At 43.7% G+C, this 27,681-nt stretch overlaps 1 protein-coding gene across 3 annotated transcripts in view; it reads left to right on the forward strand.

The window, feature by feature from the left end:
* The window catches only part of MTR (5-methyltetrahydrofolate-homocysteine methyltransferase), a 108,646-nt gene that overhangs the window by 31,674 nt on the left and 49,291 nt on the right, over positions 1 to 27,681 (forward strand). For all 3 annotated transcript variants that reach the window (XM_047702138.1, XM_047702140.1, XM_047702139.1), the window contains exons 12-15: positions 691 to 770; positions 4,431 to 4,543; positions 13,900 to 14,040; positions 16,446 to 16,631. In XM_047702138.1, the coding sequence (XP_047558094.1) occupies positions 691 to 770; positions 4,431 to 4,543; positions 13,900 to 14,040; positions 16,446 to 16,631 (520 nt within the window). The remainder of the gene's footprint in view (positions 1 to 690; positions 771 to 4,430; positions 4,544 to 13,899; positions 14,041 to 16,445; positions 16,632 to 27,681) is intronic.

Genomic DNA, 27,681 nt, shown 5'->3' on the forward strand with positions numbered 1-27,681 from the left:
TCTTTGGTGTCTGCTTGCCAATCTACAGGCAGCAAAGCAAGGAGTTCATACTAGCCCTGATAAATTTAGTGGAGTAGCCAGATTTTTCCAGGTTGATCAAAGACATAATTTACCAGAGCGAATAAGGTTGAAAAGTAGATGCATAATCAAAGCAAATTTTTAAGAGTCATCGTCTTGGCATTTTAGTGATTTATTCCTGTGGACCCTCTCTCCTCTGTGCTTTCTGTGCTCAGTGGGGAAAACTGACCTAAAACACAGGCCTCCACTCCTGGCATCTCCTCCTGTATGTCCCTCATTCTCAACGATGAAGCCTTTTTTTCTTTTAAACCACTAAGAAGCAGGCACATATTTCATGGAGTAAAGGGCTTCTATGGGCTTGGGAAAGAAATGAGATTTGCCATTTGCGTTTGCATAAACCATAGCACATCTCGGTTTCTATCCCTGAGGGTAGAAACTGGTGCAGTCAGTCCACAGCAGACTGGGAAAATACAGAAAAGTTAAAGTTGACACATTCCTTTTCTGCATTGCTGAGAAAACTAAAAGGCATAACTGTTGCTGCACATTTGGAATTAGGTATATAATTATGTGCATAATTATGTTAAATAGACTTAATTTCATAGCTGGGAATTAGTTTAATTAAATTTATTTTATTCTGAATTAATGGATTTAGTGTTTTCTCTTTTAACTCAGGAAGATTGCTAAAGCTGTGAAGAACTGTAAGCCTAGAGTTCCACCTGCCACTGTTTTTGAAGAGCATATGTTACTATCTGGTAAGTGGTAAAGACATGATTTTTATCATTTCAGAAACCATTTGTGGGTTAATTTCACATGTTTATTCTAAGTGGTAGTGATACGTGTGCCAAGCAACTTGTTTCTTAGGTCGAAGAAGCGTACATATTTTTTCTTGCATTTAAATGAGTTCTGGTGAAGAGCAGGGGTGGGAAATAGGCAGAAGGCACAGGTGGTTTGCCCAAGGTGGGGCCCCTGCATAGGTTTTGAACATGGCCCTGGCTCTGTGAGGCACGGCTTTGAAAACAAACTCTCAGCCACGGGCTAAGTGTTTATTTATTTATTTATTTTTTAGAATTTATTTATTTATTTGACAGAGAGAAATCACAAGTAGGCAGAGAGGCAGGCAGAGAGGAGGGAAGCAGGCTCCCCGCTGAGCAGAGAGCCCGATGTGGGGCTCGATCCCAGGACCCTGAGACCATGACCCGAGCCAAAGGCAGAGGCTTTAACCCACTGAGCCACCCAGGCGCCCCCGGGCTAAGTGTTTTAATTGTCAGACTTGCTATTAGTTACTGAAAATCCTAAACTGTCAGGGCCAGTGGTGTGTCATGACAGCAGCCTCTTCATAGAAAATTGTGGTAGTTTCAACAGCATTATTGTCAGGATCCCAGAGTCACCAAAGAGGGGTGTGTATTGACAATTCTGTTTGGTGCTGCTCAGCAGTCCCATAAGGTGGGCACCCTCCCTTTTTGAGGATGAGTTTTGATGTTCAAATAAGGAACATTAATAAAAGAGTTTATCATGCCAACTTTTTTTATTTTTAGGGGACAAATTTATTTTTTATTGAGAGAGGGGGAGCGAGCATGAGCACAGGCAGACAGAGTGGTAGGCAGAGGCAGAGGGAGAAGCAGGCTCCCCGCCGAGCAAGGAGCCCAATGTGGGACTCGATCCCAGGACGCTGGGATCACGACCTGAGCCGAAGGCAGCCGCTCAACCAACTGAGCCACCCAGGCGTCCCGGGGACAAATTTATTTTGATATTTCTGACAGTATCAGGAACTATGAAAAATAAGCTAAATATTTGGCCACACCAAAAACAAAATACAAGTAAAAACAACATTTAGAAATCATGTGTGACCTTACCCAAACATGTTTCAAGATACTAAATTTACTCCACAATACTGGAGTTTTTTTTAATCGACATAACTTAAAAAAAAAAAAATTAAAAGGAAAAAAAAGAAACCACTCAATTCCCACCCTAGAATCTTGTCATTTATAAAACATGTTCAGATGTCAGCGACAGTAAAGTTGGGAAACCTTTCACATATCAATGAAGGAATTCAGATTCCAACAGAAGACAGTGCTTTACACGTTTGTCACATTCAGGTCTTACCAAGTACAAACAAATACAATAAGATTAACTTTAAATGTTATGTTTTCACCATAATACTTCAATGGTGTATTCTTAGGTAGTATCTCTAAGGAAAACAGTAAAATATATGTTTGTATATAAACAGATTCTTAACTGTACATAGGAAATTATACACCCTAATAATTTCAAATTTAGCATCTCTCTGAATTGAGATATTTTTGTTCCTTAACGTTCCTCGAAGAAAATTAAAAAAAAATACAAGGGACAGCAAAAGGAACACACCTACTTTTCTCAGAACATAACTTCATTGAATTCATCCCAGTGAGTGTCAAGTTGGGTTAAAAACCCTCTTCAGTCTTCCATGTTTTCTTTTTATTCTCCAGAAAACAGAGAGAGGTATGTTACGATAGTTTACTATATCCTTAGATCTTAAAATTATTGTTTGCTTCAATCAACTGCTAGCCATTTAAATAGTAAGCCTTTGCCACAGTTGAAACAAGAAGAGAACCACTTAGATGTGATTATTATTTTTTTTTAATTAAGATTTTATTTATTTGAGAGAGCACAAGCAGGGGGAGGGGCAGAGGGAGAAGCAGGCTCTCCACTGATCCCAGGTGCCCCTAGATAGGATTTTTTAAATGAATTTAGATGTAAGAGTGAAAGAATCCTCTTCTTCTGATTTGAATTTCATGTGCTATTTCTAAATTGTTTAAAAATCACCTTCACGGGGTACCTGGGTGGTTCAGTCAGTTAAGTGTCTGCCTTTGGCTCAGGTCCTGATCCCGGGGTTCTGGGATCGAGCCCCACATCGGGCTCTCTGCTCAACGGGGAGCCTGCTTCCTCTTTTCTCTCTGCCTGCCTCTCTATCTACTTGTAATCTCTCTCTCTGTCAAATAAATAAATAAAATTCTTAAAAAAAAATCAGGTTCATTCAGATTTTAAAAGAATGACATCAAACATACTCTTTCATGGATTGCAAACTTAAGAAAGTATTTTTTATGTCAGATACTTCACATGCATGACTGTGTGTGGTGCTCATAGGGCGGTGACGCAGGACCACAGCAGCATTTGGGCATCAGCACCACTGTTTGCCTGCCCTGCGAGCCCTGGATCTGACTAAGGACTGGGAGACATCCTGAGGCTCACGTGGAGGGTCACTACCAGTGGGAAGAAACCACAGGACAAAACTGGGACAGCATAGCTGCCCCCATCCCTTAAACAGTCTGGAATACTTCTGTGATTACTCATCTCATATTCGTTATTTTCCTCTCCCTGATACTTTGTTCTTTCTCAACCAGTGCTTTGACAAAGGACACAAAAGCCATTTTCTTTTATTGACAACAATGGCTATGATTGCTGGTGCTAATTTTATGCTTATCCAGCGATCTCTAGTCTCCTTTTTATAATAGTGCTATGAAATGTATGGAACAAGTACGAAAAACCATCCTTTTCAAGTCTCTTTTTTTATGAGCAGAGGGTATGAAAGAAGTGTACCTGGGCTGCGAACTGGGAACTGAGACAGCTGGACAGGGCTTTGAACCCGCGGCTGGCTACCCCTCTACCCGGCCTGTAACCACCCTGGAAGACCCCTTGCCCCACTGTTTGTATAGAGCGAGTAGACGAAAACAGTTCAGGCCGTAGTGATGCTTGATGCTGCATCTTGCTTTTTACGTCCCCAAATGGGTTCATAATTATAAAGTTGGTATTTGTCCCTCTGTTGGCCTGTAACACGGGAGAGAGGTACGGAGAGCCCCGCTTTTCCCAGCGCCAGCTCATGAGTGGGGGGTGAGCGCGGCAACTCTCTCTCCCTGGTCCAGCCTGGGTCTTTCCTTGTGATCCCGTTCATCCTTGCTGGTTGTCGGTTCTTGGCCTCTGGATCAGAGACATAAGGTGCAGCCCTCCACTCACTGCTGCTGGGATTAGGAAAGCTTGCTTCATCCGGCTTCAGACTGATGTCAGAGTGGGCAGCTGTGGAGCGATCCTGCTGATCCTAACTTCGTGGCTTCGGCCCCCCACTCTTGGTGAGATAGCGATATGACTATAATGTTTCCTTGTGTCTCAGAGCTGGTATGAAGCAGTTCTTTAGAAAAATTTTACATCTGAACTTCTAAAATACTTCTTTTGGGAGTTCTGGCTGTCCATGTAGCCTTTGTTATGTTTAAATATTCCTGGGGGAGAAGGCCACAGACCTAATCGCACATCAGGGTTCCTGTCTAGCCCTAGGGGCTGCGCCGCGGAAACTTCTTTCTCAATGAAAACATTTGTTTTCTGTCTGTCTCATGTCATCATATGAATTTTCAGAAAATTTTCAAAATGCTTCTCCTTTTAAGGTCTAGAGCCCTTCAGGATCGGACCGTACACCAACTTTGTTAACATTGGAGAGCGCTGTAACGTGGCAGGATCCAGGAAGTTTGCTAAACTCATCATGGCAGGAAACTATGAAGTGAGCATCTCATTAAGACTCTTGAGGCATCTGCCATGTTTTTGGCTAGACAGCGTGTAAATGAGACAGCTCTGCCTTTGAGGTTTATTAGCAGAGCTTCTGTGGACCGTGAGGAGAACGGTCATGTGTGTCTGCAGCAGGCTGGGTGGGTGGGAGGCTGCGGCTAAGGAAGACCGAAGCTACTGTTATTAATATTTGTCAAAAAGAACTGCCTCTGGGATCTGAAGTGGGGTGAGGTGGGAGGGATCTAGGTTCTGGCTATTTCTACTAACTGTGAAATAAGGTTAAGAATTTGAGAATACTCTTCATGATGGCTTCTCACAAATCCTTTCAGGGAAAGAGGAAGCCAAGAGCATTCCTAGTCACTTCCTCATGACCATATCCAACACCTGACTAGGGTGGTGGTCTTGATGGTCCTAGCCCTAGACTAAAGTAAACAAGCGCACGGAAAAGAATGAATAGGCTCCTGCCTTGCAGAGTCTACAGGATGGGTTAGTCATTTCTCAGCTTGGTCACTCTGTGGGTCAGCAAGCTCTCATCCCCAAAGAGCCCACCCTATACAGCCGGGTAGATTTTCTTTTTCCCTTATTTAAAATAGGATGTTAAACATTGGAGGGATTTAGTCTGGGCTTTCGTGATGATTTATTTTCTCATCAACTGTCACTTGGAGTTTTCGCAAGCCTATTAGGAAATAGATTTTCCAGAAACCAGTATCGAAGCAGACTGAATTTTAATCACAAAGAAGGACCCATTTATCATCCTTCATGGGCTTATTAGTTACCCCTTCACGGTAGCCCTTGGTGGCATCCCTCTGTGGCACTCTGGCAAGGCCTGCTTAGCTGCTTTGCTGGTTCCTGACGGGTCCCGCCCGTCCTCTGCCCTGCATTGTTGCTGCTACTTGCTGCCCCCACGTGCTCCTGTCGCAGCCTTCCCCCAGATGAGAAGCTTCCCCAGGGTCACATTTTGGGCAGATTGGAGAAAACCCAAGCTCTTCAGACCACCATTCATTTCACTCCACTTAGACACCAGACTGCCCTCCCATGCTGATCTGTCACCAAACGTTCCAGAAGGCTTGCTTCTGCAGCCATGCCTTCTTTTTTTCTTCATATTTGCTCTCCTCCAAAATCCCCGTGACCCTTTGTAGTTCCGTAACATTCTTCAGTTGGCTGTGTTTCTATTTGTGATTTCTTATGATCATTCTGTGGTGTCCTTTTGGGCTGTCAGATTTGATAGATTTGATACTAAGGACAGAGGGCATTTTAGGAAGATGAGCACAGATGGGAGTAATAATTAATATGTAGCCTTTAGTAAGGTCTTACTATGTGCCGGTCATGGTGCGAGGCACTTCATTACTCACCGAATCCTCACAGACCTGTTCCTACCCTGTTTTACCCATGTGCCTCTGGGGGACGGTGAACTACTCGCCTGTTGTTTCACAGCAAGTGAATGATAGACCCGGCATCTACACTGTCTCTGCCTAGAAGACACAGGAGGAGGAGGCGGTGGGATCTGGCAGGGGATCGCTAGGGGCGACTCTCTGGATTCTAGTTTTCCTTGAGATAGCGATCCCTCAGGGCTTTGTGGTTTAACCGCAGGAGCACTGGCCTTGAAATAAGTTCCAGGGCTGATTTTTGCTCATCTTGTACAAATGACGTCATTTTAGCCTGCCTGTTTGGGAAGGTTGGACCTCCAAGCTTTTACTTGGTGACTTTTCTGGAAGAGAAAGGTCAGGTATTGGCATCTCTGCTTTCCAGCTTTTTCTGTCTCTGGTCTCACCAGGTTGTTGGCTGTCTCTGCTCTGCTTCCTCCAGTCTGTCCTCCAGAGGGTGGCTTCCTCCATCTCAGGCCACAGACACCGACCCTCCCCTGCTGTTTAGGCCATCTCGCACTTGACTCCCACCACAGTGCTGTGGGCTGTTTGTGACTATGTCATAGGCCCCCAGCCAGACGCAAGCCCTCCAGGAACAGGGACTGGGCCGCATGCTCTCGATTCTTTAGAGTACTTAACACATTGCTGCTACTGAAAAACCATTTTTTGATGTGCTAAATTTTATTGTGCTCCCTTTTCTCGTGTAACCTTTGGTCATTACAAATGGTCTTCCTTATGGCATATGCCAAAGGGATAGGCCTGCTCTGTCATGACAGTTGCTTAAAATTTTGATGTGGTCTTCTTAAGCTAAAGAAAAAATAAGACAACCTTAGAAGCTATTTTCATCCTTATTTATTTATTTATTTATTTATTTAGATTTATTTATTTATTTATTTTAAAATAAACATATAATGTATTTTTATCCCCAGGAGTACAGGTCTGTGAATCACCAGGTTTACACATTTCACAGCACTCATCATAGCACATACCCTCCCCAATGTCCATATCTCCCCCACCCTCTCCCGTCCCCCGTCCCCCCAGCAACCCTCAGTCTGTTTTTTGAGATTGAGTCTTTTATGGTTTGTCTCCCTCCCGATCCCATCTTCTTTCATTTTTTTCTTTTCCTACCCTCCAAGCCCCCCACATTGCATCTCCACTTCCTCATATCAGGGAGATCATATGATAGCTGTCTTTCTCCAATTGACTTATTTCGCTAAGCATAATACCCTCTAGTTCCATCCACGTCGTCGCAAATGGCAAGATTTCATTTCTTTTGATGGCTGCATAGTATTCCATTGTGTATATATACCACATCTTCTTTATCCATTCATCTGTTGATGGACATCTAGGTTCCTTCCATAGTTTGGCTATTGTGGACATTGCTGCTATAAACATTCGGGTGCATGTGCCCCTTTGGAGCACCACGTTTGTAACTTTAGGATATATACCCAGTAGTGCAATCGCTGGGTCATAGGGTAGTTCTATTTTCAGTTTTTTGAGGAACCTCCACACTGTTTTCCAGAGTGGTTGCACCAGCTTGCATTCCCACCAACAGTGTAGGAGGGTTCCCCTCTCTCCGCATCCTCACCAGCATCTGTCATTTTTTAACTTGTTAATTTTAGCCATTCTGACTGGTGTGAGGTGGTATCTCATTGTGGTTTTGATTTGTATTTCCCTGATGTTGAGTGATGTGGAGCATTTTTTCATGTGTCTGTTTGCCATCTGGATGTCTTCTTGGCAGAAATGTCTGTTCACGTCCTCTGCCCATTTCTTGATTGGATTATTTGTTCTTTGGGTGTTGAGTTTGCTAAGCTCCTTATAGATTTTGGATACTAGCCCTTTATCTGATATGTCGTTTGCAAATATCTTCTCCCATTCTGTCAGTTGTCTTTTGGTTTTGTTAACTGTTTCCTTTGCTGTGCAAAAGCTTTTGATCTTGATGAAGCCCCAATAGTTCATTTTTGCCCTTGCTTCTGTTGCCTTTGGTGATGTTCCTAGGAAGAAGTTGCTGCGGTTGAGGTCAAAGAGGTTGCTGCCTGTGTTCTCCTCAAGGACTTTGATGGATTCCTTTCTCACATTGAGGTCCTTCATCCATTTTGAGTCTATTTTCGTGTGTGGTGTAAGGAAATAGTCCAATTTCATTTTTCTGCATGTGGCTGTCCAGTTTTCCCAGCACCATTTGTTGAAGAGGCTGTCTTTTTTCCATTGGACATTCCTTCCTGCTTTGTCAAAGATTAGTTGACCATAGAGTTGAGGGTCTATTTCTGGGCTCTCTATTCTGTTCCATTGATCTGTGTGTCTGTTTTTGTGCCAGTACCATACTGTCTTGATGATGACAGCTTTGTAATAGAGCTTGAAGTCTGGAATTGTGATGCCGCCAACTTTGGCTTTCTTTTTCAATATTCCTTTGGCTATTCGAGGTCTTTTCTGGTTCCAAATAAATTTCAGGATTATTTGTTCTATTTCTTTGAAAAAAAATGATGGGATTTTGATAGGGATTGCATTAAATGTGTAGATTGCTTTAGGTAGAAAAGACATTTTCACAATATTTATTCTTCTAATCCATGAGCATGGAACATTTTTCCATTTCTTTGTGTCTTCCTCAATTTCTTTCATGAGTACTTTATAGTTTTCTGAGTATAGATTCTTTGCCTCTTTGGTTAGGTTTATTCCTAGGTATCTTATGGTTTCGGGTGCAATTGTAAATGGGATTGACTCCTTAATTTCTCTTTCTTCTGTCTTGTTGTTAGTGTAAAGAAATGCAACTGATTTCTGTGCATTGACTTTATATCCTGACACTTTACTGAATTCCTGTACAAGTTCTAGCAGTTTTGGAGTGGAGTCTTTTGGGTTTTCCACATATGGTATCATATCATCTGCAAAGAGTGATAGTTTGACTTCTTCTTTGTTGATTTGAATGCCTTTAATTTCTTTTTGTTGTCTGATTGCTGAGGCTAGGACTTCTAGTACTTCTTGTACTATGTTGAATAGCATTGGCGATAACGGACACCCCTGCCGTGTTCCTGACCTTAGCGGAAAAGCTTTCGGTTTTTCTCCATTGAGAATGATATTTGCGGTGGGTTTTTCATAGATGACTTTGATAATATTGAGGTATGTGCCCTCTATCCCTACACTTTGAAGAGTTTTAATCAGGAAGGGATGCTGCACTTTGTCAAATGCTTTTTCAGCATCTATGGAGAGTATCATATGGTTCTTGTTCTTTCTTTTATTAATGTATTGTATCACATTGATTGATTTGCGGATGTTGAACCAACCTTGCAGCCCTGGAATAAATCCCACTTGGTCATGGTGAATAATCCTTTTAATATACTGTTAGATCCTATTGGCCAGTATTTTGGTGAGAATTTTTGCTGTGTTCATCAAGGATATTGGTCTGTAATTCTCTTTTTTGATGGGATCCTTGTCTGGTTTTGGGATCAAGGTGATGCTGGCCTCATAAAATGAGTTTGGAAGTTTTCCTTCCATGTCTATTTTTTGGAACAGTTTCAGGAGAATAGGAATTAATTGTTCTTTAAATGTTTGGTAGAATTCCCCTGGGAAGCCGTCTAGTCCTGGACTTTTGTTTGTTTGGAGATTTTTGATGACTGTTTCAATCTCCTTACTGGTTATGGGTCTGTTCAGGTTTTCTCTTTCTTCTTGGTTCAGTTGTGGTAGTTTATATGTCTCTAGAAATGTATCCATTTCTTCCAGATTGTCGAATTTGTTGGCGTAGAGTTGCTCATAGTATGTTCTTATAATTGTTCGTATTTCTTTGGTATTGGTTGTGATCTCTCCTCTTTCATTCATTATTTATTTGGGTTCTTTCTCTTTTCTTTTTGATAAGTCTGGCCAGGGGTTTGTCAATCTTATTAATTCATTCAAAGAACCAGCTCCTAGTATCGTTGATTTGTTCTATTGTTTTTTTAGTTTCTATTTCATTGATTTCTGCTCTGATCTTTATGATTTCTCTTCTCCTGCTGGGTTTAGGCTTTCTTTTTTGTTCTTTCTCCAGCTCCTTTAGGTGTAGGGTTAGGTTGTTTACTTGAGACCTTTCTTGTTTCTTGAGAAAGGCTTGTCCCACTATATATTTTCCTCTCAGGACTGCCTTTGTTGTGTCCCACAGATTTTGAACTGTTGTGTTTTCTTTATCATTTGTTTCCATGAATTTTTTCAATTCTTCTTTAATTTCCTGGTTGACCCATTCATTTTTAGAAGGATGCTGTTTAGTCTCCATGTATTTGGGTTCTTTCCAAATTTCCTCTGGTGATTGAGTTCTAGCTTCAGAGCATTGTGGTCTGAAAATATGCAGGAAATGATCCCAATCTTTTGATACCAGTCGAGGCCTGATTTGTCACCCAGGATGTGGTCTATACTGGAGAATGTTCCATGTGCACTAGAGAAGAATGTGTATTCTGTTTTTTGGTATGGAATGTTCTGAATAGATCTATGATGTCTATCTGGTCCAGTATGTCATTTAAGGCCTTTATTTCCTTGTTGATCATTTGTTAGATGATCCGTCCATTTCATTGAGGGGAGTGTTAAAGTCCCCTACTATTATTGTATTATTGTCAATGTATTTCTTTGATTTTGTTATTAATTGGTTTATATAGTTGGCTGCTCCCATGTTAGGGGCATAGATATTTAAAATTGGCAGGTCTTCTTGTTGGACAGACCCTTTGAGTATGATATAGTGTTCTTTCTCATCTCTTATTACAGTCTTTGGCTTAAAATCTAATTGATCTGATATAAGGATTGCCACCCCAGCTTTCCTGTGATGTCCATTAGCATGTTACATTGTTTTCTACCCCCTCACTTTAAATCTGGAGGTGTCTTCGGGTCTAAAATGAGTTTCTTGTAGGCAGAATATTGATGGGTTTTGTTTTTTTATCCATTCTGATACCCTGTGTCTTTTAATTGGGGCATTTAGCCCATTAACATTCAGGGTAATTATTGAGAGGTATGAATTTAGTGCCATTGTATTGCCTGTAAGGTGACTGTTACTGTATATTATCTCTGTTTCTTTCTGATCTACTACTTTTAGGGTCTCTCTTTGCTTGGAGGACTCCTTTCAATATTTCCTGTAAAGCTGGTTTGGTGTTTGCAAATTCTTTCAGTTTTTGTTTGCCCTGGAAGCTTTTTATCTCTCCTTCTATTTTCAATAATAGCCTAGCTGGATATAGTATTCTTGGATGCATGTTTTTCTCGATTATGAATATATCATGAATATATCATGCCAGTTCTTTCTGGCTTGCCAGGTCTCTGTGGATAAGTCCGCTGCCAATCTAATGTCTTTACCCTTGTATGTTACAGACTTCTTTTCCCGGGCTGCTTTCAGGATTTTCTCTTTGTCGCTAAGACTTGTAAATTTTACTATCAGATGATGGGGTGTGCATCTATTTTTATTGATTTTGAGGGGCGTTCTTTGCATCTCCTGGATTTTGATGTTTGTTCCCTTTGCCATATTAGGGAAATTCTTTACAGTAATTCTCTCCAATGTACCTTCTGCTGCCCTCTCTCTTTCTTCTTTTTCTGGAATCCCAATTATTCTAATGTTGTGTCCGCTTATGGTGTCACTTATCTCTCGAATTCTCTCCTTATAGTCCAGTATTTGTTTGTCTCTCTTTTGCTCAGCTTCTTTATTCTCTGTCATTTGGTCTTCTATGTCACTAATTCTTTCTTCTGCCTCATTTATCCGAGCAGTAAGAGCTTCCATTTTTTATTGCACCTCATTAATAGCTTTTTTGATTTCAACTTGTTTAGATTTTAGTTCTTTTATTTCTCCAGAAAGGGCTTTTATCTCTCCGGAGAGGGTTTCTCTAATATCTTCTATGCCTTTTTCGAGCCCGGCTAGAACCTTGAGAATCGTCATTCTGAACTCTAGATCTGTCATATTGCCAATGTCTGTATTGATTAGGTCCGCAGCCTTCGGTACTGCCTCTTGTTCTTTTTTTTGTGGTGAGTTTTTCCGCCTTGTCATTCTGTCTAGATAAGATTTGCTTTCTCCTCCTCTGGAATTCCGCTGTTTTCCTTGGTAAGTGAAGTTGGTCTTGGCTGGGTTTCTTGTTGATCTTTTGGGGGAGGGGCCTGTTGTAGTGATTCTCAAGTGTCTTGCCGGAGCGGAATTGCCCCGCCCTTATCAGGGGCCAGGCTAAGTAACCGGCTCCGGTTCAGTTCGCTTTCGGGAGCTTTTGTTCCCTAAGCGCTTTCCGGAGGACGGGAATGATAATGGCGGCCTCCCAATCTTTGGCCTGGAGGAGCCGAGAGCTCGGGGTCCTGCGCCTCAGTGCGCCCTCACAGAAAAGCGCCCAATCGCTCCTGTCTCCCTGGCCTCCTGTCGCGCTTGGAGAAAAGTGCTCAATCACTTGCGCTTAGAGAAAAGCGCTCGGTTGCTTCCGTCTCCCTGGCCTCCAGCCGTTCGCTTGGAGAAAAGTGCTCAGTCACTCAGTCTCCCTGGCCTCTGGCCGTGCTCCAAGCTCACCCAGCCTCTGCCCGGTTCAAGGTAACCCCGAGCTGAGAGCTCACTCCTTGGCTTTGTTGCTGTAGCCGGCTTCCCCGCTCTAATATCTGTGAGCTCTGCGACACTCAGACACCCCCGCGGGACCTGGGGTTACACTGACCCCGTGTGGGCTTTCCCCCAGTTTAGCCTCTGGAGCGATGTCCCTCCGTGGAGCAGACTTTTAAAAGTCCTGATTTTTGTGCTCTGTTTCTCCGCCACTTTCCGGGAGCCGGCCCCTTCCCCCGCGGTCTATCTTCCTGTCGCTTTGGATTCAGTTTTCCGCAGGTCCTACCTTTCAGAAAGTGGTTGATTTTCTGTTTCTAGAATTGTTGCTCTTCTTCTCTTCAATTTCCCGTTGGATTTGTCGGTGTTCTCAATGGTTAGATAAGCTATCTAGCTGATCTCCTGCTACCTGATGTCGTCTCAGCCTGCTACTTCTCTGCCATCTTGACTCCTCCCTCCCTATTAATTTTATTACATGACAAAATATACAGTGCAGACCTAAAATGAACCGTGTTGTATCAGTTAGAAAGCATTATGGAACATGTGTATTTTGCCCAGTCTTGTTCAGAGGAGAGCAGGAGAAACCTAAGACCTTTCCAGAGTTCCAAACACTTACACTCTATTTTGAGGAATTAGCTAATATGAAATCCTGAGGAAATGATGATCTCATAAACCATGATGATGTAATGATCACAGTTGTTACAGAAGTTACAGAAGCAGCAGGCCGTTGTGGAATAAACAGTGTTTCCCTCCCAAAGTATGTTCTCTGGAACCCTGAGCCAACAAGATTATTCCTTCAGTGGTCACCAGTGGGAAATGCCACATATTCTCTTCTTGGATATTTACAATGTGAAACAGTGTATTAATGGATTTGAAAAGCCTTCCAGTATAAAAACCAGCTGGATTTTATTTACCTCCTAGTTCATGTAACTCTTACCAATGGCCTACAACACACTTTGCATGTCTTGGCAAACACAAGAGTCACAGAAATTTTTGATATTTTGTCTGAGGGCTTTTTTGGGAGGAGCTAGGGTTTGAGCTGGGTCCTGAACAGTATAGAAGTGAAGGGGATTGTATCCCAAGCAGCGGGGACGACATGATCTGTGGCCCTGAAGTGGAAACACACGTGGCTTGGTGAAGGGAACCGGGAGGGGAGGAGTGGGGCATTCAGTTAGGTGAGGCCACAGGGTCCGGTCACAGAAGGCCTTGAACGCCAGGCTGGGGAATTGAACTTCTTTATTTACGGCAGGAAGACAGAGCCTTGGTGGATTCTTAGTCATGACTGACATGAGGGGGGAGATGTGCAAGGAAGGCCAGTCGTCAGACTATGATGATGGATGGGAGGAGAGTCGGCGCAGACTTGAGGAGGCTGGTTCGCCCAGTCTGATTTGGAAGGATTGCTGGAGGGGGGCGGGTGGGAATAAATTGGGTAGCTTTCTCTTGAGTCACCTTCTCCTAATGGTGCCTCCTCTGGCGTTCTTCCCTCAGGAAGCACTGACCATTGCCAAGGTGCAGGTGGAAATGGGAGCGCAGGTGTTGGATATCAACATGGATGATGGCATGCTGGATGGTTCGAGCGCCATGACCAAATTTTGCAACTTCATTGCTTCCGAGCCTGACATCGCCAAGGTTGTACAAAATGAGATTTATGTGCCCTCGTCTGTCACTCTAACTTTGTCACTTGCCCCAGGGATCTGTCATCTCACGCCCTGGTGTTCTGTTTTCCCACCATGAAAGCCCAGTGGTTTCTGTTTGTCACTTTGTCCCCTGATGGCAGCCTTTCAGTGTAAACCAGAGCTGTGACTTCAGCTCATCTGTTTCCAAGGTTTCTGGATTGAGTTTCCTCTGATGTCTGGATGGACTAAGAACCTGCTTCCCACGTCTGAAGGATACACTTGCCCATTGCTACCAAGATGTTAGCTCCATTCCAGGCACAGGGACCCTCAGGCATTTCTTCTTTATCGTGGGAGGAAGAGACCTTCTGGGGTTTATCAGAGTTAACAGAATTATAAAATAAGATTAAATGTAAATAGTGTCAGCTTTTACATTTGTTCTTTAAAAGATGAAAGTTAATTAGTGTGTCGAATTTTTTAAAAAAAATTTTGGGTGCATTCTAAAATCCTTAAAATTTTTACTTCATTTCTTTACTATTGAATTTGTGATGAGAAGTGATTTGTGAAGTTCTTTTTTTTTTTTTTTTTAAGATTTTATTTATTTATTTGACAGAGAGATCACAAGTAGGCAGAGAGGGTGGCAGAGTGGGGGAAGCAGGCTCTTTGCTGGGCAGAGAGCCTGATGCAGGGCTCAATGCCAGGACCCCAGGATCATGACCTGAGCGCAAGGCAGAGGCTTAACCCACTGAGCCACCCAAGCACCCCTGTGAAGTTCTTTTTTAAAGAAACTTCCTAGTGCTTTGAGAGATGGGGCTGTCAGTGTTTCATTAGGCCTTCAGCAAATGCTTAAGTTAGATGTCCCATGATAAGCAGTGCATTAACCCGTCTTTCATTTATGTCTTGAAAACTCCTCAGTAAAAGCCTCGTCACTCCTCTGGGAGTAAATACTTTGAGAATTTAAGATGCGGAGAAGCCAAATGACTTGTTCCAAGTTTGTCAGAATCAGAGGGGGAGAAGCTGTTCATCAGCCGAGTGGTGGGAAAGGGGCTCTGCCTGGAGTCGTATGTATCCTATGGTCAACTGACTGTTGACCCGAGTTTCCTTTCTCCGGCCCGAAGTGGGAGCAGTCTTTCTTGCTCTGTCCGACTCCGGAACCCTGCAGATGAGAGTGCCTCCACTATGAACAACTGTGTGTAACTTAAGACATTATTAATTACTCTTCTGATTGCTCCAGTAATTTTTTTTTTTCCTTATCTTTCCTGGATTGGACCTCCTACCAAAATTTCTTAGAGACCAAATTATGAAGAGCTGGAGTCGAGCATAAAAAGGTGTGGGTAGCACCTTTTCACCAGCAGAGCTAGGACACCAGACTCACCCAGAGCTTTAAAACATTGGCCTGGAATTGGCACTGGTACTTGACTCCTTTCCTTGCAAACCTGTCGTGACCAGTGCAGTAGGAAAGGGTAGAATTGATGGACCCCTGGTCCCGTTGTGCTCTCACCTTTGGAGATGTGGCCTGAGGAAGAGCCGAGCCTTTCCGAGAATTCTCCCGGCCCGCCCTCCCTGTGCCACAGGTGGGGTCTGGTGCCCCTGAAGCAGGCTTTCATGGCACCTGTGCTCCTCTCCTGCCCTCCCGTCTCCCACACTTTAGGTCATTATTTGTTCAATTGTTTATCTTTATAAAGCTCGGGGAAGCCAGGGAGCCCCCTGCTCTGTCATTGCCCCCAAGTCTAGCGTGGGGCCTGATGTGGTTGTCATGTATTTATTGACTGACTTAAGCAGCGGAGCTTAGATCAGCTGCCGTGTTTCATTTCTGTGCTTGACTCTAGTCCTGCTTCAAAACCCTTATTTTCTACCCTTCCTGGAGCAGAGGCATGAATGCATGGAGACTATTAAAATGAACCTGTTCTCATCTGTGCATTTCAACTTTGTCCTTTGTTGTAGTTACATTCTTTTATTAAATATTATGTCTTTTCCTAAGAGTAAAATTTTATTTTATCTGGTCAGGGGAGAAAAGGGGAAGATTGGATTTGAATAGGCCGGAGGGCTATACCCGAGGCTGTGAAGCCAAACATTAATCCCAGAGTCAGATCCGGGATACCAGAATCCTGTTTGAGGTGTAGGCAGCTTAAGGTATAAACTGACAAAGAAGCCAGTGGACTGAGCTCCGTGATTTCATCCCTGTGTTCATCTGTGATCTTTGGTTTTCAAATCCCGGGCTCCTGCGTGGGGTCCCTCGTAGGACTGGAATCACTCCAAGTGTTCTGGGCTTTAAAAGAACAAGTACATGCAGATCCTTTTTCTGTCATGCTCCTGTTATTCCCTGCATATGAAATAGGTACTGTTTGGGTGCCAGCCCGTGGAAGGGAGTCCATGGTGACTTGCGGTTTTCCTGTGCTTCTCCATGCCCCTCTGATCTAGGTGCCCTTGTGCATTGACTCTTCCAACTTCGCCGTGGTTGAAGCTGGCTTGAAATGCTGCCAGGGGAAATGCATTGTCAACAGCATCAGCCTGAAGGAGGGAGAGGACGACTTCTTGGCGAAGGCTAGGAAGATTAAGAAGTTTGGAGCCGCCGTGGTGGTCATGGCTTTTGACGAAGAAGGGCAGGTGAGTGATTTCTTTGGACCTGGCTCCGTGGCATTCCCCGGGTGAGAGCAGTGGAGGAGAACAGAGTCTGAAAACCGTGTAAACATAAACGTCATATATGTATGCACATACGTACATGCACGTGCACATCTTACACACGTACAGACACTTGTATCCATGTATGTATGTGAAAACTGGATGTGTAGTAAAATCGTTAGATTGATGGAGAAAGGAGTTAGTCAGTAAATGCTATTAGAATGACTGGCTGTGCATTTGGGAGAAAATAAAGTAAAGCCCTATTCCCCCACCATCTACTAAAGTCAAGTCTACGTCAATGAACAATCTAAACGTGTAAAACAAAATTCTGAAGAGTATATGGGCAAATACCTAAACTGGGGAAGCCAGAGGGAAAATTAACAGAGCTCTCCACATGGCAATGTAACACTTTCTCTGGTGAAGGGCACGGTATTATCTGCAACATGAGAGTTCCAGCGAGTTAATATCCCTCATGTGCAGCAGTTCTGTAAATCAGAAAATAAAGCAGCCAGACAATCCAAAAGAAGGTAAAAGAAATGAAGAAGCAGCTTATGGAAAAAGAAATACAAATAGCCAATAAACCTATGAGAAGAAGGGAAAAAAAAACCCTATGAGAAGATACTATATGTTGTGATGACTAAATATAGGAAAAAGGAAGCATTAATGATATGTTTGTTTCTTTTAGCAAAGAGAAGAAAAAGTAAAAGATTGACCCAGGGGTGCCTGGGTGGCTCAGTGGGTTAAAGCCTCTGCCTTTGGCTCAGGTCATGGTCTCAGGGTACTGGGATCAAGCCCTGCATCAGGCTCTCTGCTCAGCGGGGAGCCTGCTTCCTCTCTCTCTGCCTGCTTCTCTGACTAATTGTGATCTCTGTCAAATAAATAAATAAAATCTTAAAAAAAAAAAAAAAAGATTGACCCGGGGCACCTCTCTCAAGATCTCTGCCCTGGAGTCAGGGAGGGGTGATGGGAAACTTCAAACATAATGATAGTTCACCAAAGGGATGGGTGTGCAGTGATTATAGTGTTTTTTTAAAGATTTATTAATTTTAGAGAGAGAAAATGTGAGTAGGGGAGGGGCAGAGGGACAGAGTCCTCATGGCAGACTCCCCATTGAGCACAGAGCCTGACCCTGGGTGATCTCATGACCCTGAGACCATGACCTGAGCTGAAACCAAGAATCAGAAGCTCAACTGACTGAGCCCCCCAGGCGCCGCTGTTAGTGCTGCCTACCTCATATGACTTTTAAAACTATTTTTGTATCTGTTCAATATTTTTTAAAAAACAATGAAAAAAACTCCATTCCTTGTGAATCAGCCCCCTCTGGGAATCTCATAATAAGTTGTTACGTAAGGGTATGTGTTCACACTTACTGTAGTCCTGCAGTAGCAAAAAATGGAAAGTAGTCTGGAAGTTCTTTAGTAGGGGAAGGCTTAAATTTTTACTACATGCCACACAGAATACTGTGTACCCTGTAAAAAGAATGAGGTTATGGAACCATGAATACAATGTATTGAAAAATGGAAAAAAAAAAAGTGACATGATTCTGGTTTTATTTAATAAGGAAAGAATTATATGTGTGTATGTGTGTCTGCATAAGCAGAGAAAAAAATTGCTAGTTAACTGGAGGGTAGGGATGGTTTCAGATGGGGACATACATACTTCTTTTATATACTTGACAAGTGGTGGGATTATATGTCCTTTTTCTTTTTCTGCTTTTTGTATTTTTACAATAAAACTATTTTTAACTAAAGGGTTTTTGTATTTGTACAAAAGATGTATTTTCATCAGAAGAGAAATTCAGGTAATCCAGAAGAGTGCAGAAAAGAGAATTTTGATAATGAACAGGTATTGTACCTTTTTACTCATACCAAGCAGGCACAGTTCACATATTAAATCAGCTTTTCCTCCCAACGTATAAATGTTGGGTGTGTATGATTATTATTTTTGTATTGCATGCACTTGAATCCCTGTTGTCACACGGGTAGCAAGCAGTAGTTGCTAGGATTTGAGCCGAGATCTGCTCTTCTTCAGCACAGTGAAGTGACAGTTGTTTCTGTTTTTTTAGTAGAATAAATGCGGTCAGCGAATACGCTGATTCATTCAGCCCTTTACCCCTGTGCTGTGGCTTTCCTCGTCCGTTCATGGAAGTGGGGCTGCTAGGTCAAAGGGTGTGCACGTGGAACACTGGGGGCCCACGCTGTTAAATCGTGCTTCTGTGAAGTTGGAACCCAGCCCTCTTTCTCTGGTAGTTCAGTGTTGTGGGACCTCTTGATAAAATTTTTATTTTTCCCTTGGATGTCTCTGTGGGGAGTTACAGAGACGAATAGTTCTGTGTGGCTCTTAATGGAAAACAGAAGTGCGCAGCCCTCCAGACTCCCAGACGCACCCGCCATCAACTTTGTCATCCTCTCCGTGTAGCATTTACCTCCTTATCTCCAAATCCCAGTGTTGGCTGTTACTCATTGCCTCTGTAGTGGCGACGGATTTGGCGTTTTTACTCTCCTCTCCCCCTACTTCACCCATCTTTCCTTTACTCCCCCCACCCTCCCAATACAGTTAATTTTAGTTGTAACTATTTTCAGTGCCCACATCACTGAGCAGCGTACAGGCTGAGACAGTGTGTGTCAGCTCCTTGTCCTTTCCTGCACCCCAAGAGCAGGCCTTTCTGTCTGCCTTGTTTCTTAACAGATTGTAAGTTCAGAATACCCCCTGCTTGTGTACCTTTCCAATATCCAGCCTATCCTGGCATGCTCAGAAGACGGCCATTTTGATTTCTTGAAGAATCTCCCTCCTGCACTTCTGACACAGTCTGGAAGGTTGTAGGCCAGCTGCCCAGCTGGCCCCTCAGCCATCATCCCAGGGATTCTTCTCGCCCCTGTCTTGGGTTTTTAGATCTCATAAGGTCCTCATTCTAGGCTTAATCTCTCATATGGTCAAGTGTGTCCTCTGTCAGCTGCCCAGGAAAGAAAACATGACAGTAAATATTTTTGAAACCTTACATGTCTGGAAGTGGCTGTATTCTACTTGGACACTTACTGGATAATTGTATGGGTCTCGGAGGTATAAGCTTGAAATCATTTTGAATTGTTTTTTCTAGTTTCCGCTGGTGCTCTTCTAACCTGTGGTTCTTTTTTGCAAAACCTATTTAGTTTCCCATTTTCTGGATGCTTTTTGGACCTTCTGTGTCCACGGTGTTCTGAAATCACTTGATGATGAGCCATCTCATCGTCACTGGGCCCTTTCATTGGGGAAACTTGTGGCCACAGTTGTGGCAAGTCTTCTGGAGTGGCTTTTTTCTTCTCTTTTGACATGTGTGGCATTCAGATATTAGATGTTTTGGAAAGCTTGCCTAATTTTCTTTTCCTTCCTGTTTTTTCAGCTCTAGCATTTTGCTCTGCTCACTGTGAGATTTCTTCACCTACATTTATTCTCTAAATCCTCTGCTGAGTCTTTCTTCTTTTGCCAGGAGCTCTTTTTTGTTGTTGTTGTTGTTGTTGTTGCTGTTATCCAAGTGTTCTTTTAAAAATCGATATGGAAATCTGTTATTGTTTGATGGAGGCAGATGCCGGCCTTAATTCTTTCAAATATATCTTGAGCACCTGGTGCATGCCAGGTACTGAGGAGATAGCAGGGAAAAACGTAGTCTCTGTCCTTATTTAGTTTATAAACAAGGGCAAAGGGAGTAAGAAACAGAAAACACAGATCACACACATCATCTGACCCATATAGATATATGTGGATAAACTTGGGAATAACTTGGGAATAACGTTGTGCCTGGATGGGATTTAAAGCAGGGAGGTGACTGTAGAGCGGAGGTCCTGGGACTATGGCATCTTGGAGCTGCAGCACTCGGGGCTGGGGAGAAAAGGAGACACCATCATCATCAGAAGAATTTGAGGAAGAGCAGCCTCTTTGGCAGGAGAGGAACCAGAAGACAGGGTTCACTTGGAAGCCAAGAGAAGAACAAGCTTCGAGAAAGGCTGAGGAGCTATTTTAAAGAGCTGTGGTAGATCAAGTTGGATGAGACAAAGAATTTATCAGTATTTAGAAATGGGGTAGTTTATGATCTTGCCGTACTGTTTCCAAGGAGATGAAAGCCCGATTGGAGTGGGTTCAAGAGGGACTAGGAGAACTGGAGGCAGCAGGTGTAAACAGCCTTTTCTGAGGAGTTTTGCTGTAGAAGGGAACAGAGAAATAGTGTGGAAACTAGAGATGGCTAAGAAGTTAAGGAAGGGAGTGTGTGTGTGTGTGTGTGTGTGTGTGAAAGAGAGAGCGAGGAAAGAGAAAGAGAGAGAGAGGGAGGATGGGTGATGCGATAGTCTGTGTCCAGAAGCTGATGATGAGAATGATCTGGTAGAGAGAGAGAAGGAAGAACTGATGCACCGGAGAAAGGGGGCGTTTGCTAACTTGTAGTTGGAGGGGGACAGCAGTGAGTGTGGTAGCGGAGCGGGAGGCAGTTCGCTCCCACGTGGGGAGAGAAGGCGGAGTGTAAGAGGCACCCTGGGCGGTGTGCTGGTGGGAGTCCATAATTGCTTCTGTTTTCTCAGTGAAGTTAGGAAGCAAGGTCAGCTCTGAGAAAGAATGCAGTGTTGTGAGCTTTGCCTGTCTGTGCTGCTTCACTAGGAGTGTGAGGCAGGAACACTCCTGTGGGGTGTTGGGGGTGAGACCTGACTTCATTAATTTTTTTTTTTTTTAAAGATTTTATTTATTTATTTGACAGAGAGAAATCACAAGTAAGCAGAGAGGCAGGCAGAGAGAGAGGAGGAAGCAGGCTCCCTGCTGAGCAGAAAGCCCGATGTGGGGCTCAAACCCAGGACCTGGGATCATGACCTGAGCCGAAGGCAGCGGCTTAACCCACTGAGCCACCCAGGTGCCCCTGACTTCATTAATTTTTTTTTCAAATTTTAAATTCCAGTATAGTTAGCACTCAGTGTGACATTAATTTCAGGTGTGCAGTGTGGCGATCCAGCAATCCTCTCCATCACCTGCTGCTCGTCACAACCCATCACTGTGTCACTCATCTCCCCACCCCTGCTCCTCCGGTGACCATCAGTTAATTCTCTGTAATTAAGGGTCTGTTTCTTGGTTTGCCTCTCCTTTTTCCTTTGCTGATTTGTTTCGTTTCTTAAATCTGGCTTCAGGAATTTTAAAGCCACGGAGGAGATGTATACTCTAATTGAAAACCACCAGCAGGGGGGATCTCAGTCCTCTTAGCAGCCACCTGGGGTAGCTGTCATCCCATTTTACAGTGAGCCAAGGTCAAATGGCTAGGACATGGCAGAGCCAAGTTTGGATTCCTGCTCTGCCAGTGTGCAGACTTTTGCGTGTTTCTAAGTCCTGTATAATCCCCATGCTTTATCTGTTAGCACTACATAGTGTTTGATCCTGTCTGAGAACAGGCCTTCCCAATTTAGATTGGAATGTGATTATGAAGAAAAAGCAAGTGTAGGGAAAAAAATTTTAACTTGCTAGTTATGAAAGAATGCACATTAGAGCAATATTAAGGTAGTGTTATCCATACTAAGTTAGTAGAAGCAAACTTAAAAATGATCAAGATCTGTGCTGGTCCAGCAGTAGTAAATAGAAAGCTTATTCATTCTAGAACATAGACGGTCCTTTTGAAAGACACCATAATACCTGCCAAGAGACATAAAAATGTTCCTACCCTTTGCGCTAATGATCTCATTTCTGGGAAATTATCCCAATAAAAGAATTCAACAGCGTAAGAATGCTATATATGCGAAGATTTTTCACCAGCTTTACTGAAGAAAAAAACCAAACTAAATGCCCAACTGGAGAGAAATGCTGACTTAGATTACATCATTCTGTTAGAATATTATTCAGAGTATTCAGATATTAATTTTGAAGATTATGGAGCAGGATGCCAGTGGTTATAAAATGTAAATAAAAAATATAAAACCAAAATTATATATACACTGTGTATATGACTACGTAAAAACTACACTTGATGAAGACAGGCAGAAAATGCTGTAAAGGGAAGTAATTGCTAGAGTAAGGTGGTAGAACTGAAGATCCCTTTTATTTTATTTTTTTAAAAGATTTTATTTATTTATTTGACAGATCACAAGTAGGTAGGGAGGCAGGCGGGGGGTGGGGGGGGGAAGCAGGCTCCCCGCTGAGCAGAGAGCCCGATGAGATGCGGGGCTCAATCCCAGGACCCTGAGATCAAGACCTGAGCCAAAGGCAGAGGCTTTAACCCACTGAGCCACCCCAGTGCCCCTGAAGATCCCTTTTAAATGCTGCTTTTTCTTTTATAAAATAATTTTTCTATATGACTGTAGACCTAAATGCTCACTGAAGGATTGTGGTGAGCAGTTATAAAGAGCCAAATTACAAAGAGCAAAACAAAAAAATTCACGTATTTGCAAAGCTCAGAAACCAACAACCCAGATATTTTGGTTTATAAAGGCATATTTTCTGTGGATGAGCTCTCGTCACGCTTTTGGGTGTAATAGTCAGTTAAGAACCAGAATTCGCTTTGCGTGCATGACACGGTTGCTTCTTAGGAAAATGCAGCTCTCTTAGATGGAAACCACCGCTGCACCTGAGCAGAGCCGAGGAACTCGTGCCTGCTTCTGTTGCGCTACCTGGTCGCCGATTTCAGTTTACGCTTTTGATTTGGGTTGCAATGAAAACTGCCAGCTCAGCCATCGGTGGCAGAGGGGACTGGACTGGCCCTGGAGCTTCTGCAATAAAGGGCGAACAAGGAAGCATTTCTCTGTCTGCTCTTGATGTTAGTGGTTTTGATCACCTGTTATTTTCTTTTTTAAGATTTTATTTATTTATTTCAGAGAGAGAGAGAACACAAGCGGGAGGAGGGGCAGAGGGAGAGGGAGAATTCTAAGCAGATTCCCTGCTGAGTGTGGAGCCCGGTGCAGGGCTTGTTCTCCCAACCCTGAGATCATGACCTGAGTGGAAGTCAAGAGCTGGATGCTTCACTGACTGAGCTGCCCAGGGGCCTCCCCGCTCCTCCACCTGTTATTTTAACTCTAACAAAATACTCAACACCTTTATCATTGAGATTTCTATGGGAAAGTAACTTTTTTTCCTACTCATTTAATTTTCCTTTTCTAATTGAAATGATTATTTTGTATGATAATTTTTGATAATGTAAGATTTCTAGGTGTAATTATCACATGATTGGGCTGTATCATTTTTGTTTGCGCCTGTGCAAACTGTATAAAAGAAGAATCAGTATTCTGTAAATGCATCCATAATATTCAACACATTTTCCTATGTTAAAATGATTTGAAAAGTAATTTTCCAATTTATGGAGAAATAAAGCCCCATTGAGATACTGATTAAAATTTCATTGACCCTAACCTAAGGGGTGCCTAGATGGCTCAGTGGGTTAAAGCCTCTGCCTTTGGCTGAGGTCATGGTCCCAGTGTCCTGGGATCGAGCCCCTCATCGGGCTCTCTGCTCGGCAGGGAGCCTGCTTCCTCCTCTCTCTCTGCCCGCCTCTCTGTCTACTTGTGATCTCTGTCTGTCAAATAAATAAATAAATAGTCTTAAAAAAATTTTTTTTTAAATTTAATCAGGTTTTATAGTTGTTCTTAAATAGGAAATCTCAAGAACGTTCCCAGGTATTTTGTGTTGCTTTGTTGTTGTGATGGTGGTTGGATGATTTTTCCTTTCGTAAATATTTTTCCTTTGGTAGTGATTTTTTTAGATTTTTATTTGTTAATGGCCTCTTTTTTGAATTTAGATAAATTGATAAGTGTTTTTCAGTTGAATGTCTTGTATTTTCCAGGAAAATATGCACCATGGTATCATAAATAATTCTAGGAAATGGAAGTAATAGTCTTTAACATTCCCTTTATTTTTACCCTGCTAAAGGCAGTTGGCCCACACCCAGGAGCTGATTCTCATATGTTCTCCTCTGACCTTCTGAAAATCCAACCTATATTTCTGCATTTCAGGTGCCTCCTTTTTAGTGGCTCTAGAGAGGTCCCCATTCCCTGGCTAAGCTTACATGATTATTTCTGTTCTTGGGCCTTGCCTTATGAGATGGATTACAGATCATATATTATTTTTTAAAGTTTATGTATTTACTTAAGTAATCTCTAAACCCAGCGTGGGCCTCCAACTCACAACCCCGAGATCAAGAGCTGCACGGTCCTCTGACTGAGCCAGCTGGGCACCCCAGATCTTACATTCTTTGTAAGAAAGAGACTTCTCCAGATTACCTTTGGAGGAGGTCTGTGAGGTATGTGAGGGATAGGGACCTGCAGGCACTCAGTCCCAAGACCCCCACGGAGCCTGGGATGTTCACTGACCTCACAAGAGTAATAGCTCAGCCTACAGTCGGCGTCTCTCCTCAGCTAAGGCTCCTGGCTTCCCAGAACATGCCTGGCATTCCTCTGCATGAAAGAGAATATTTGAATGGGGTCGTGTACCCCCGTTAGGGTATGGTGCTTCTTCACCTGGGCACTTCTGAGTAGGGTTTTGCAGCAAGCAGCCTCTGCCTGAGGTTTCTAGGAAAAAAAAAAAAAAACATGGGTAGGATCACGATGGTGACCAGGCAAATAAGCCTGGTTTCTGATTTCCTCATTTGTTATGTCACCAGTGGTCACAACTGAGACCCTTTTCTCCTCCCTGCTGTGAGCACAGTGTGGAGAGCGCATCTCAGGCTCGTTTCCCTGTCCAGCATCATGTCTGTTCCTGCCTGCTGCCCAGAGTCCCTGCTGGAACGTGGACTGTGCCGGGGGCGCCACCTCCCTCTTTCAGGTGGAGAGCGAACCAAGGGGCGTTCCAGATTGGCCTTGCATTTCCGGTGACCCCATCTCACTCTCCTACTCTGCTCTAAATCTATTTATCTAATTTATCTAATTATCCATTCGGCATTTTTCCTTCTGACTTGTCGGTGCCCTTCTGATGGTGGCACAGACGTCCCTTTCCGTCACTGCTGTTGGGGACCTGATGGCAGCAGAATGGGCCTCCTGCAGCATTCCCTGGCCCATGTGAAGCTCATTCCCATGCGCAGCTCATTGGAACCTTTAATCTACCTTGCGATTGGTCTTGTGCTTTCCCTGTTCCTTGTCAGGCTGCGTTCCTGCAGGATCTTGGTATCCTCCCCCTTTTCTTTCTCTTCCTCCCAGTATCCACCTTGATGAGTCAATCAGAAATGGTCTTAAGTTTATCTTCTTTTTCCCGGAGTGTGATATTCTGGCAAAGCCTAATGCTTGGATTTCTTAACTAAAGCTTCTGCCTACTGGTGGCCGTCTAGCTTTCTGAAGCTCAAGAGTAAACTGGGTAAATTGTAGAATCATAAAAGGTATTTATTCTGTCATGATCCCCAGATTTGTGGTGTCATCTCTCAGGTTTTCTTACAGCTTCACCTGAGAAGGTGGCGCCTCACTGACCTGGCCTCCATCCCGTCTGTATGTTAGAAACACTAGGGACTCCTAAAAATGCTGTTGCTTATGTCTCTCCTCAAGATCCCGATCTGTCTGGGTCTAGGGCGCCATCCAGGTGTTAGGACACAAGCAAGAAGCCCTCCAGTGATAATGTGCACCCATGTTGAGAGCCCTTGCGAGTAGAGGAAGGCTCCCATTCTGTGCTTTTGTGGACCTCTCTTCCGGTCTGTGGGATCCTCAGGCATGACTGAGACTCACCGATGGGCGTATCTCCTAACCCTAGCCGAGGAGACCGACAAAGAAAAAAGTTGGCAAATCTAATGTGATATGACCTGCTCCTGGCACAGGCCTGTCCCCTGAAACTCTGTTCATTCTGAGATTCTTTTGTTCATCCAGCAGCAGGAGTTGTGTATCTGTTAACGTGATAGGCACTCTGTTAGGTGCTACAGGAACAATCTGACAAGGCCCCATCCTTCTGGGCCTGATAGTTGGTGATTCTGTTCCAGCCCTATGAAAGGATTCCTATCCTGGGAGGACCCTCCTCCTTGTGGCTTGTGTGGTGGCTAGACTCTCCTGCTCGCCTGTACAGAGCATACGTGGCCTGCCAAACGAGGCCCGTTGTCCTTCATGACTCGGAGAAATGAGCAGGACCTTGATTTCTTGATCTATCAACCAAACTAGGTTCTAGTTCTAGGAAGCTCTAGCAGCTGCTGTAGGCCCAAACCGCTGTACCTTCTCTCTTAGGGAGCTCAGCCGGGCCACTGAACCTGGAACCTTGAATCCTCACTTGGCTCGCTGGTGAAGGGTGAACCGAAGTCGAAGACTAAAGGCATCCCTGGGTGACTACTTTCTTGTGGGTCCACATCTTGCCCTTACTTAACCTTGTCACTCTCACTGAAGGAGTAAGTAGGTTGTTAAAGAAATTCAGTTAAGGAAGATGAGAGAGCTTGCCACCTTGCCTAAAGCCTGGAGCATTAGGGCCACAGAGCCCACTCCTGTCACCCTCTCCCTTGGCCCTTTGGTTTGCTATGCCCCGGGGGCACTGACCCCACCAGGCAGAATCTAACCCCACCAGCTGCAGGAAGCAGGGAGACATTGGAGACTGAAGGGACCAGTTGAACTGATACCAGAGTAGGTAAGCGATTGGAAGCCTACGTGTAAGAGTGAGCTTTTCGTGTAATTCGACTACTGTGTCTTTCTCTGGCAGGTGGGGCCTCCCTATAAACCCGGAGCTACAGCAGTGTCCCCCTGTCTGTACACTTGCCTGGGGAACTGTCTCTGGGAGGTCAGTTTCTTTGATCAGGACCTGAGTCTTCCCCATGCACTGTGTCCACATCCAGCCACGGGCTCCCTCCTTCAAAGTAGTCAGTTTGGAAACTGAACACGCGGTTCAGTGGTCTTGGCCACTTTTCAGGAACATTTTGCACGTCTGTTCAGAATTGTATGTGACTTAGGTTTTTTGGAGCCACTCTAGTGCTAGCAAGTGTTCAGTTTTTCTTCAGAGTTTTTCTTTAGATTTGATTTTTTTTAAGAGTATTTATTTATTTACTTATTTGAGAGAGAACAGAGAAGGGAGAACATGAGGCAGGGGAGGGGCAGAGGCAGAGGGAGAAGCAGACTCCCCGCTGAGCAGGGAGCCTGATGCGGGACTTGAT

This window comes from Lutra lutra, chromosome 14, assembly GCF_902655055.1.
Source record: "Lutra lutra chromosome 14, mLutLut1.2, whole genome shotgun sequence".
Lineage (NCBI taxonomy): Eukaryota > Metazoa > Chordata > Mammalia > Carnivora > Mustelidae > Lutra > Lutra lutra.